We start from the raw sequence: 12,806 nt of genomic DNA on the forward strand, positions 1-12,806 counted from the left end.
TAAGTTTCAGTATTGGTATGAGAGAGATTATGTTAATGTATATATTTTAATATCTAGTGTAAATACACCTAAGAATCAAACTAGGGTACTGTTTTTAGCCATGTAATTTTTATATCAGTATGTAGATGACTATCCCTACTGAAAGCCAATGCATTATTTAAGCTGCAAGCTATTGTGGAATTTGAGAGACCAAGTTCAAGTTACTTTCAAAACTAAAATATATCTGTTTCTCAGGTAACTTTTTTAACCTTCATTCTTCTTGAGAAGGCAGACCAGATGGCGACAAGTTTTTAAAATAGACTGGGTTACCCATATAGAAATTGGGAAAACTCTCAGTTTTTTTTTTAAAAAGTTCTTCAATTGAGTACATGAATAGTGGGAGCATAGAAACTTCTAAAGAAGTGTTCTATGATTATTAGATAATTGGTCACATCCAATTATCAAATTGGAATGAAATTACAATAATATTCGTTGTCTCAGGAAGCACCAATGTGGGTGACCAGCTTCCCACTGGGCAGCTGTCAGTGGTGCCTTGGCGACGGACTGGGGTGAAATACACGAACAATGAGGCCTATTTTGATGTGATTGAAGAGATTGATGCCATCATTGATAAATCAGGTAGGTGCTTTTACTCTGTTCTCAAAACTAGAAAATATAATGCTTGCTATTAGAATGATTCCCTATTCAAAATCATTCATTTTAACTTGGTGCCTACTTTGTGTCAGGCATGGTGCTAGGTATTGGGAAATGGACTTAAATATTATGATGCAGAAGACATGATTGTATATGTAGAAACCCTTAAAGATTCAACAAAAAACTGTTAGAACTAATATAACAAATTCAGTAAAGTTGCGGGATAAACAATCAACATAAAAATCAGTGGCATTTCTATATACAAACAACAAACTACCCTAAAAGAAAATTAATAGTCTCATTTACAATAGCAACAAAAGAAAATACTTAGAAATAAACTTAACCAAAGAGGTAAAAGATTTGTACACTGCAAATTATAAAATGTTAATGGAGAAAATTGAAGACACAGATAAAGGGAAAAACAGTTGTATTCATGGATAAAAAGGATTAATATCATTATAATGTACATAAGACTCAAAGTGATCTACAGATTCAGTGCTTTCCCCATCAAAACCCAATGGCATTCTTTACAGAAATAGAACATTCCTAAAATTCATATGGAACCAAGAAAGATCCCAAATAGCCAAAGCAGTCTTGAGCAAGAAGAATAAAGCTAGAGACTTCACATTTCCAGATTTCAAAGTATATTATAAAAACTACATTAAAACAGTATGATACTGATATAAAAGGAGACATATAGACCCATGAAACAATACAGAGCTCAGAAATAAAACCACACATTTACAATCAATCATCAATAAAAGTTCTAAGATTATACAGTGGGGAAAGGATAGTCTTCTCATTAGTTGTGTTGGGAAAACTGAATATCCACATAGAGAAGAATAAAATCGAACCCTTATCTCACACCATATGCAAAAATCAACTCAAAATGGATTAAAGACTTAAAACATGAAATCGTAAAGCTACTGGAAGAAAAGATAGGGGGAAAGCCTCTTGACAATGTTCTGGGCAATGATTCTTGGATATGACACCAAAAGCAAAAGCAACAAATGCAAAAACAGACAAGTGGGATTGTATCAAACTAAAAAGCTTCTGTACAATGAAAGAATCAACAGAGTGAAAAGGCAACCTACAAATGGGAGAAAATACTTGTAAACCATATATCTGATAAGGGACTGATATCTAAACTATATAAGGGGTCATATAACTCAATAGCAAAACAAAACAAAAAACAATCTGATTAAAAAGTGGGAATAGGATCTGAATAGACATTTTTAAAAAGAAGACATACAAATGACCAGCAGGTGTATGTAAAGCTACTCACCATCACTAATTATCAGGGAACTGCAAATCAAAACTACAATGAGATATTGCCTCACACCAGTTAGAATGACCATTATAAAAAGGCAACAGATAAATGTTGGCGATGATATAGAGAAAAGGGAACACTTGTACACTATTGGTCGGAATGTAAACTGGTATAGCCATTATGGAAAATGGTATTGAGATTCCTCAAAGTATTAAAAAATAGAACTACCTTATGATCACTTCTGGTTATATCCAAAGGAAATGAAATAAGTATCTCAAAGAGATATCTGCAATTTTATATCCATTGCAGTATTATTCACAGTAGCCAGAATATAGAAACAACCTAAATGTCTGTCGATGGATGAGTGGATAAAGAAAATGTGAGGTAGATACATACACACCCAATGGAAAAATTATTCAGCCATAAAAAGAAGGAAATCCTGCCATTTTCGACATGGATGAACCTGGAGGGCATTATACTAAGTGAAATAAGCCAGATACAGTAAGACAAATACTGCATGATTTCACTCATGTAGAATCTAAAATAGTCAAACTTATAGAAACAGAGAGTGGAATGGTGGTTTGCAGGGGTTGAGAAGAGGGGGAAGTGGGGAGATATTGGTTAGAGGATACAAAGTTCTAGTTACGCAAGATGAATTAATTCTGGAGATTTAATGTCTAGCACAGTAACTATAATTGTATCATGAAAGGATTCTTCTCATCGAGTTAAATTAACACATCCTCACCTCACATGTGTATTGTATACTTGAAATTTGCAGAGAACATAGATCTTAAGTGATCTCACCACACACACACAAAAGTAACTCTGGGGTGATGGATATGTTAATTAGCTTGATTGTGGTGATAATTTCACAATGTATATCAAAACAGCAAGCTGTACACCTTAAATATGACAATTTTTATTTGTTAACTATACTTCAATATAGCTGATAAAAGCAATAAGTATATGAAGAATTCTTGCCTCACACTTCTACTTATTTATAGATCTTATCCTTTTGAATAAAAAAGGAAAGTGATAAACTAATGTCTTGTAATTAGATTTCCTTTTGAAAATATTTGACTCAGTTCTCATGGCAGAGCTGAAGCTGTAATCACTAAAATTCAGGGAGCCTTCTTTTTCTATCTATTCTGAATTAGGTTAATATGACTAGAAGTCTAAGAGCTTAGAAATTTGTAGAAAGTTCTGGTCACATTACCGAACTCATTCATTCAACAAATGCTTATTGAAAACCTGTTGTGTCATAGCACAGTGGTAGATAGTGAGCATTTAATGATGAATCAGATATAGTTTAGGGGTATACCATCTAGTCAGCCCCCTTCCTGTTCAACTTTTTTTTTCAGTTACAATTGATATTCAGTTTTACTTTATATTAGTACAGCATGGTGGTCAGACATTTATATAATTTATGTGTTGAGAATCTTTGCTGACAATAATGTAATAATGATGGTGATGTAACAGGAGGTGCATGTCACTAATGTGAGAGTGTCATACATGAGAATCATGTAGAGGAAAGAAAAAGCTGGGGACCCCTGGATATAAGCAGTGGGAAAAAAAACTAACCCCTCTACTGTACTTGAAAGACACCAAATACATATTTGAATATTAGATATAGAAACTCTCAAAGAGGAAAGTAAACCTAGTAATTAAATACCTGTAATACCCCTATCCCAAACAATATAGGAAAACAACAATTATTTGTTAATAATGAAGAGTGGTGTGTCATTCCCAGGGACAGTTGGTCATCATGTGGCAGTCAGTCAGCATAATGCTGGGGATCTACGTCTTTGCTATGATGAGTGGTCAGAGATTCTTGTTAGTAAATGTGGATGAGTGAAAGCTGGCTTTTGATTCAATGATGATATATTCAGCATTTTCTGACTAATAATTTTTAAATTCTGTAGCAAAATCTTTCTAAAATCTTGATTCCGAATTACAAAGCTCTGGACCCCTTTATGAGTGTCCTTTATTGTAGCTGTTGATGATATTATTTTGTTGTTGATAACGATGAAATTGTACAGATAAAGGAGACAAAGTGGGTTAAAAAAAAGAAAGACATAGTTTATTGTCTGCTTATTTAAATCTAGTGAGGGAGAGAGAAAGCTCAAAAGGTGGAGCATAAGAGAGATATCCCACCTATCCAGAACAAAGTGTAAAGAGATGATAGTGTTTATGCTTCATCAGTAGTATGAGTAGAAGTTATTAAGACCTACATGGATTTGGGAGCAAAGTATGTACAAAACACCCTAAGATGAGTAAAATATTATTGAGAAATAAACTGGTTTAGTATAACTGGATTGAGAGGCATAAAAAAAGAAAAGTGATGAGGCTTTAAAACTAGGCATAACAGCTTTTCATATTGGTCCCAAACTAGAAATAACCCAAATGACCATCAATAATAGAAAAGATAAATAAATTTTGATATAGTCATACAATGAAATATTGTACAGTAACGAAAAAATGAACTGCCAATACACCCAACATCATAAATGAATCTCAGTGTTGAGCAAGAAACTCAGTTGCATAAAGTTTTATACAGTTGTAACATTTATGCGAAGTTTGAAAACAGGTGCAACAGCCTGTTTTCAATAGAAGTCCATTTTAGGGACTCAGATTAACTAGGTTGGGTAAGGAGAGCATGCTGGGATGCTAAAAGGATTCCATATCTTTGTGTGGGTGGTATTTGCAGGTGTGTACATATGTAAAAATTCATTGTGCCTTAATATTTAAAATTTTTGCATTTTACTATAAGTTTTACCTCTATAAAAAAGTAAAACACTACAACCAAGAATACTTTATCCAGCAAAGCTATCATTTAGAGTTGAAGGACAGATAAAGAGCTTCCCAGACAAAAATAAGTTAAAGGAATTTATCACCACCAAGCCAGTATTACAGGAAATGTTGGAGGGACTTCTTTAAGAAGAAAAAACATGTATCAAAAACAGGAATAAAGAATGGTAACAACTACATTCCTATCAATAAATACCTTAAATAGAAAAGAATTAAGTGTTCCAACCAAAAAATAGAGTGGCTGAAAGGATAAGAAAACAAGACCGCTACATATACTGTCTACAAGAGACTCAATACTTCAGATTAAAAGACACACACAGACTAAAAGAAAGGAGATGGAAAAAGATATTGCTTTAATGGACCTAGAAGGTATTTAAGTCAGACAGAGAAAGATAAAGACTATATGATTTCACTTATATGCAGAATCTAAGGAATACAAAGAACAAACTAATCAAAAACAGACTCCCAAATATAATGGACAATTTGGTGGCGGACAGAGGGGAGGGGAGTTTGGGGGACTGGGAGAATGGAGTGAAGGGTTAAAGAAGTACAAATTAGTAGCCAATGGATGGACACAGGGATGTGGAGCATGGCATAGGGAATGCAGTTAGCATTAATACTTTAGCTAGGTGAAGGGACAGAGGAGAGAGGGAGCAATTGTGGGGGATTGTTTTATAAACTATATAGATGTCTAACCAATGTACTGTATACTTGAAACTAATTAAAATAAATAAATTTTAAAAAATTATATAAGACATGGAAAAGGCTGAATACAGTGCCTGGCACACAATAAGCAATATCACTGCTTTTATGAGTCATTATTTTCACTATCATTGCCACATCATCAACAACAAATTCCTCCAGTTCTCAGAAACACCAGACATGGGTAGGGAAAGAGGCAGGGGTGTTGAGTCAGTGCCTTGGGTCTGCCCCCGACTGCCCAGGGCCTGGCACCTGTTCTGGGGAACAACATTCAAGTAAGAATATCTTTACAGGACATGCTCTACTCTACCAGTAAAGCTGAGGGAAAGGAGGAAAAAAGTAAAACAAAAATAAAAAACAACTAGATGGCTAGATCATGAAGAGTCTTGTATACCATTTTAAGGAGGCCTCTTTGGAACAATTTAAAAGTTTTAAGTTGGGGAGTAACTTAAACAGATTCATACTGTAGAACTATCAGTCTAGCTGCATTATGAAGAATGGCTTGAAGTGGGATAAGACTGAAGACAGGGAAAGCAAGGAGGCTATTGCTGAAGTGGCAAAATACAGATGTACACAATGGTAGTGAGGATGGAGAGCAATGAGTAGATTTAAAAAACAGAAATCATATAAAAGAGAGGAATTGATCACTGAAGAAGTAGAAGTGGTCAAGGATTTTCTAGCTTAGGCAACAGGATAGATTATATCATCATGAAGATGTGGAAAATATTAGGAACAAGTGCAGGAATGAAGACAATGAATTCACTCTGACATGTAGAGTTCAAAGTGCCCCCATGACATCTATATTGAGCTGTCCAATTAGCTGAACTGGGAAAAAACACCAGGAAATAATTGGCCATTAATGAAAATTGAAGCCTTGGGAAGTAGGGCAAGTAACCCTAGTAAAGAATGTTGAGTGAAAGAAAGAGCAATTCAGAACTGTGAAAAAGCATAGACATTTAAAGGATGTGAAAAGAAAGAGAACCTTGAAGAAGGCACTGAAGAAGAGGAGCTAGAAAAGTAGAAAACTAGGAGAAGGGAGGATTTTGAAAAGGAAGAAGGGGTCAAAAGTGATAAATGCTACAGAGAGATTCTCTAAGGTAAAGACCAAAGTGTCCCTTCGATTGAGCAGCAGAGCTCATTGGTGACCTTAGGGAGAGAAGTTTCTGGTAGGAAATTTTTTGAACCATTGGTTAAGATAATGATACTCTGTTTGATTCTGGTACTAGATTGAAAAGTCCTTTAGGTCAATAACTATGTTATTAATCTTTTACCCCCCATTCATCTTAGCGTCTTATATTTGATATGCAGTTGATCAATGTTTGGAAGGATGGACAAATAGATTAGGTGGATGAATTGGATGGATGGACACAAGGAAAAAAGAAAGATGAGGGAAGGAGGAAGGAAATAAGTTGGAAGAAAAAGAGAAAGTTAAAGAGGGGAGGAAGGAAATAAGTTAATTGAGAAGGACAGAGAAGAGTTCCGTAACCTCTTACCTTCTTTTTGTCTTGTTCCTGTCTCAGGTTCCACAATTACTGCTGAGATCCAGGGGGTGATTGATGCTTGTGTCAAGCTGACAGGAATGCCAGACCTTACACTTTCATTCATGGTAAGCCTGAACCAGAGATTCAGTTCTCGGGATGGGAAATTAAATGCTTTTGAAAAGACAGAGTGGTGAGAATGAAGTGAAACAAGAAGAAATAATTAAGGACAGCCACAAAGCTTGTCGGGCTTAAATTTTGTATAAGTAACTACAGGCTCTGTGTGTGTGTGTGTGTGTGTGTGTGTGTGTGAACAAAAACAGCATCAAAATTACTCCTGAAAAAAAAAATATGGGTGTTAATTCTTACTTCTTGGTTTTCCTTGCCTTGTAACCATAGAATCCCAGGTTGCTAGATGATGTCAGCTTCCATCCTTGTGTTCGTTTCAAGCGCTGGGAATCTGAGCGCATCCTTTCCTTCATCCCTCCTGATGGAAACTTTCGCCTGCTCTCTTACCATGTCAGCGCGCAGAAGTAAGCAGTCCTTATAATTAAGAATGGAATGTGTGTGTGTGTGTGTGTGTGTGTGTGTGTGTGTGTGTGTGTGTGTGTAAACAATATCCATAGTGTTTATGAACTCCAGCTCTGCAGTTGCCTGAGTTCAAATTCCAGCTTCTACACTTACTAATTGGATAACCTCAGATGAGTTGCTTAACCTTTTTGTGTCTGTTTTCTTATCTGCAAGTTGAAAATAATAAAAGTACCTTGTTATTAGGATTAAATAAGAGAACCTAAATAGTGCTTATTACGAAGTAAGTGCTCATTAAGTTTGCTGCTATTATTTTTGTTGTTTTTATTATATGTCTAAACAAGAACTTCTTTTGTTAATTTGGAATCTAGTACACCTGTATTCAGCATGCCACTCCCCCAACTCAAAAGAAGCATTAAATTATGCAGTGAAAGCCATAAAATGGACTGGTTTTTGGTCTTGAACATTCTCTGTAATATGGAGCCTAGGAGTTTCTGGAATCCCTTAGTAGAAGGTACATAGTAGAAGGTACGTGGACTGAAGAGAGCCATAAGACCTCGGTACCACCAATACTTTCTTGCGTGATTTGGAATAAGTAATTTAGAAAAATGTCTGAGTGCTTGAGAGCAAAGGCTCTGGAATCAGACTGCCTAGACTTAAACCCCACCTTTAGTACTTATGATATGTAACCTTGGGCAATTTACTGAACCTCAGTTTAGCGTAAGGATATGAGTATTCATCTTTAAAATTAGGACAGTAGCATTACCTACTTCATCATTATTGGGAGGATTAAATAAATGAGATAATAGAGATAAAGCTTTTAGGATAGTGACTGGCTCTCAAGAAGTGTTCAATAGATGTTAAGAACTGTTATTACTTTAGTATTATTCTGTGGCTTCTCTATTTCCTCTTCTGTCAAATCATGACAGTGTACCCTACTTCATAGGCTGTTTGGAAGGATCAGACAAGGTCAGGTAAAAGCTCTCTCAAGAAATTATAAAATGTCGATGATGTACGAATATTACTCTTTCAAGTACAAATAATTATTCATCACGTGTCATCAAGTAAAACAGAAATATGGTGGCTGCTAATTTTTGTTCATAATGTCTTTCTCATACTAGACTTAGTATATTCTTTAATTTGTTGATATTATTCAGAGTCATCAGAAGAGTTAGTTTACTTACTAAGACAGCATCTTAGCTTTACAAAAAGAAAAAAAATCAAAGATTACTAGGGATTTTTTTCCTGTGCTTAATTTTTAAGATAAAGAGTAAGGAAGTAGGTCAGGGAGGAAAAGCTGCCAACAGGGCAAGAAAGGAAGAAAGGTTGCCGTTTTTCTCGTAATTAATGAAATGGGCTTTTGTCTGTCTCTTTTTCAGTCTGGTGGCAATTCCAGTGTATGTCAAACATAACATCAGTTTCCGGGACAGTAGTTCACTTGGACGCTTTGAAATAACGGTGGGACCTAAACAGACGATGGGGAAGACCATCGAGGGAGTGATTGTCACCAGCCAGATGCCCAAAGGGGTCCTGAATATGAGCCTCACTCCCTCTCAGGGAACACATACATTTGACCCAGTTACCAAGGTAGGAGACTAAGGAGGTTATGAATTGCTGATGTTAAGTAGAAGTAATTCTGCAAGAGCTCTCCACACAGACCTTATACCTTGCTGAAAGGACACATTAGTCAAAGGGGTGTTGTTTTCTCCTTGAGATAATTTATGGAAACAAATAGTGTTCTCTGTTGAAAAAAAAAAAAAAAAAAACCCTGGACGCAGCTTATAATATTATGAACAGATGCCCTGAGCTTAGAGCTCAGCCACCTCACATTAAGGGTTCCACGGAAACTTCTGCTTGTTTCTTTTCTTTGAAGATGCTCTCTTGGGATGTAGGCAAAATAAATCCCCAAAAGCTACCAAGTTTGAAGGGGACCATGAGTCTTCAGGCCGGAGCTTCCAAACCAGATGAGAACCCCACAATTAACCTGCAGTTTAAGATCCAGCAGCTGGCCATTTCTGGTAAGTGCCTCCCAGCTTTGGTGGCTTTGAAGAGAAGAGAGACGGCTTTCTCCTGTAAGGCATAGACATCAGAAAACCTTCCGGTGGCTCCCTATTCACAAAGTTTAATTACTTGATGTGTAATCTTTAGTAAAAATCTTTTCTAACACATTTCTGGGGGAAAGTTTATAATCCTTACTTTGAAGTTGGCTTAAGTGACCTGAATAAAAATGTCTAAGATGGTTGAGAAAAACAATATTGGTAGGCGTTGGTGTTCCCAGGCAGTCATTGAGTCATCCTGCGGTTGTTAATTTGAGGTTGCCAAGGTTTTCAGTATGGGAATGCTTCTGCACTCTCAGCCTGTAACTAAAAAGAATAATTTTCCCTCCTTATCCTCAATTTTAGAAGACTTTCATATTGGCTTTTTATTGTCATTTAGAACCCCTGGGCCTATCCAAGTCAGTCCACTATAGTCTACACTTCTTAGAATAATAGTAATAATAATTGTTATGACTTATTGGGCATATACTAAGTGCCAGGCACTGTTTTAAGCTCTCTTCATCTATTTTCTTATTTAATCCTTAGAACAATTCTGTAAGATAGATAGGAAATGACTTTAGCTTTATATGAAGTTCCTATTATTAATTTACCAACAGACCTTATCTAATTTAAGTGATTAGAATTCACTTAAATTATAAGCTCTTTCATCTTAAAACACTTAATAAACTTTAAAGCTCTATACAGTATAAAATATTTTTTGCTTAGTACAGTGAGAATATTTAGGAAGCACCTATTTATTAATACATTTTTCATTATTCAGTTATAATTTATTTCATTATTAATTTATTGATTTGTTATTATTCATATATTCAATTCAATAATTTAAAAAAATATACAATGTTCCTATTTTTTCCTTACCTTCATTTTAGTCTGCATATAACTTTCTGCGCTTTCTACTTCAGGAACAGGTGGATAGCTTTGTGTTGGAGCAATTTTTTTACTATCCATGTATATATTAAGAAGGAAGAATCTATCAACTTCATATGAGTGATATTAATAAATGAAACTATTTTTCTGCTTCATTGTTATAAACTGTCTCTATCCCACTGATCTCTTTGAATTAAAATAAATTTAAACAGTTATGATACCTGCTTCTTTTGAATAATGCTTATGTCATATTCTTCCTTCCTTCTTTCTCTCCAGGACTCAAAGTGAACCGTCTAGATATGTATGGAGAAAAGTACAAACCCTTTAAGGGCATAAAATACATGACCAAAGCTGGAAAGTTCCAAGTCCGAACCTGAAGGGAGAGTTTCGTGAAGGGAACAGTCACAAACACTTTTCATTTCTTACTTGTCTAAAAGTAGAAAATATCAGCCCATCCCCTAGGTCAGTCCCCTTCTGGACCCATCCACTCCCTTTTTTCCTTAGCCTTCAGTGCCATGGAATTAATCAAGAGAGAAAAGGGTCACCAGGGAGAACTGGATAGAACTGAAAGAATCAGCACCAACTCAGTTCTTAAGGAAGAGCTGTGTGATGGAGGCCAGAGACACTTGGTACCATATTCAACTTTTTAACGTGGTTTCCATAAGAAAATACTAGCATTTATTTCTTGCCTGGCTTTAATTATCTAAGGCCAATGAAAGACTTTTTTGTTATTGTTTTTTAAGGTGGAAAGAAAGATTAGAAAGAAAGAAGTAAAGAAAGCTTGGAGGAAAATGAATGTTAGTCAAGAAAAGGCCAGTTAAGGATCTGATTTGTGAGGGAAAGAAAGAGGAGACAGTATTAAAGAATTATGAGGACACTAAAGTGGAAGTGGCCAGAAAAGCAATGAAGGACGGTTGGAAGGAACAGAGTTAGCTTCTTTCTGATCCCTGTACATTTGTGTATCAAAAAAAGAAAACAAAACATTTGTACTTCTAGCAATGAACTAGAAACCTTTTAAATTCGAGTCCGCTATTGACGTGGAAAGCCAGTAGAATCAGATTTTCCCTTAAAGACCATGACTCTATCGCACGAGTTTGCAGACACTAACTGCTGCTTGCCGTTAGCTCTTGGTCTTGTCATCTTCAGTGAGGAGGTGACCTTCCCTATTCCCTGTGGTGGTTGTCTGAAATGCCTCTTTCCCCAACTCAAAACGATTACACTCACTTTACAGAATTCACCAGCCTTTCCCCTGTTACCTGAGGGGAATTTCAAAAAAGCCAATCCCATAACGCCAGATTTCAGATGTCATAGTATTGGAGTGTAGATGCCAGTTCACTCCTCATGAAGGTGTACCACAACTATAACCCAGTGATTTCTTATTACCCCTTGTCAGTGCTGGACTGCCACAGGAGTCTGAGCGGGTCTATCTGAAACTTTTCCATCAGTAACCCTAAGCAAAAAGAAGGCATCGAGGGTATGGGTCATCCTTGAAGCTGTTCAGTAGAGTTATTTCCTCAGAATCTTTTGTACTCTACTGTGTAATGTATTTATTAACAATAGATATCTACCAGTCCATTTTCGTTTTAAGGCAAAAAAAAAAAAAAAATCCCCTAAATCTTTGACTAAAATTAATGTTGTAGGAAGATGGGCCATGTTGATCACATCTAACCCAGTTAAATAAACACGGCAACTGAAAGGGTACCTCAGGGTTTCCCAGTGAGCAGTTTTTATCCGAGTTCAGTATGTCTGTTACCCATTTAAATATTCATATAAAAGACAAGTTTTTTTTAATATTACAGCTTAAGCAGTGATATCGTAGCTCTACTTCATGCATGGAGAAAAATGAAGACCTATTATCTCCACACCCTACAATTTTTCACTAAAGCCCTGTTACCAAATACTTAAGAAATTATTTTTGCTAGTTTTATCTTCCTACTTCCTGGACTTGTTTTTGCTGCAGAGTAATATTGCTTTGTGGTCCTCCTCTGGGATAAATTGTGCTTTATACAATCAGATGTGCTCCGTTCTCCATCACTCCAGAATTTGTCCTATATACACACCCACCGTGGTAGAGGAAACGTCTCCACCTATGGATTCCACAGTACTTGGAATTACTTCTGGAGCTCTGAAGGATTTTAAAATTTTATGGGAAACGACCAATCTTGGTCCCTGAATCTTTTTATTTCCGTAAGTCAGTCCAGCTTTTTTATTTCCTCCAGGGAAGAACTTAAGGAGAAATAAAGTCTCTAGGATATGGGACCTTCAGGCCTTAGCATACAAAGTAACGATGACGTCACCTATGCAGTGGGCCCTGGAGTGCAGGGGAGCCTCACTGCCGCCACCCAGCAGTATGTGAGCACACGTCGTGCAGGGCGTCTTGATTGAGCTGTTCGATTCCATATGTATTTAACGTGCAGAAGTATCTTCTCTGTTAAAATCTTAATAAAGTTGTGTTTTACCAGT

General features: G+C 36.1%; 1 protein-coding gene across 3 annotated transcripts in view; it reads left to right on the plus strand.

Moving 5' to 3' along the window:
* Nucleotides 1-12,806, plus strand: part of AP3M2 (adaptor related protein complex 3 mu 2 subunit) — a 68,161-nt gene extending 55,355 nt beyond the window's left edge. For all 3 annotated transcript variants that reach the window (XM_023519747.1, XM_011372758.2, XM_023519748.1), the window contains 6 exons: nucleotides 481-618; nucleotides 6,934-7,019; nucleotides 7,291-7,424; nucleotides 8,799-9,006; nucleotides 9,293-9,437; nucleotides 10,620-12,806. In XM_023519747.1, the coding sequence (XP_023375515.1) occupies nucleotides 481-618; nucleotides 6,934-7,019; nucleotides 7,291-7,424; nucleotides 8,799-9,006; nucleotides 9,293-9,437; nucleotides 10,620-10,720 (812 nt within the window). In that variant the 3' untranslated portion in view covers nucleotides 10,721-12,806. The remainder of the gene's footprint in view (nucleotides 1-480; nucleotides 619-6,933; nucleotides 7,020-7,290; nucleotides 7,425-8,798; nucleotides 9,007-9,292; nucleotides 9,438-10,619) is intronic.

This window comes from Pteropus vampyrus, unplaced genomic scaffold (assembly GCF_000151845.1).
Source record: "Pteropus vampyrus isolate Shadow unplaced genomic scaffold, Pvam_2.0 Scaffold8, whole genome shotgun sequence".
NCBI classification, from domain to species: domain Eukaryota; kingdom Metazoa; phylum Chordata; class Mammalia; order Chiroptera; family Pteropodidae; genus Pteropus; species Pteropus vampyrus.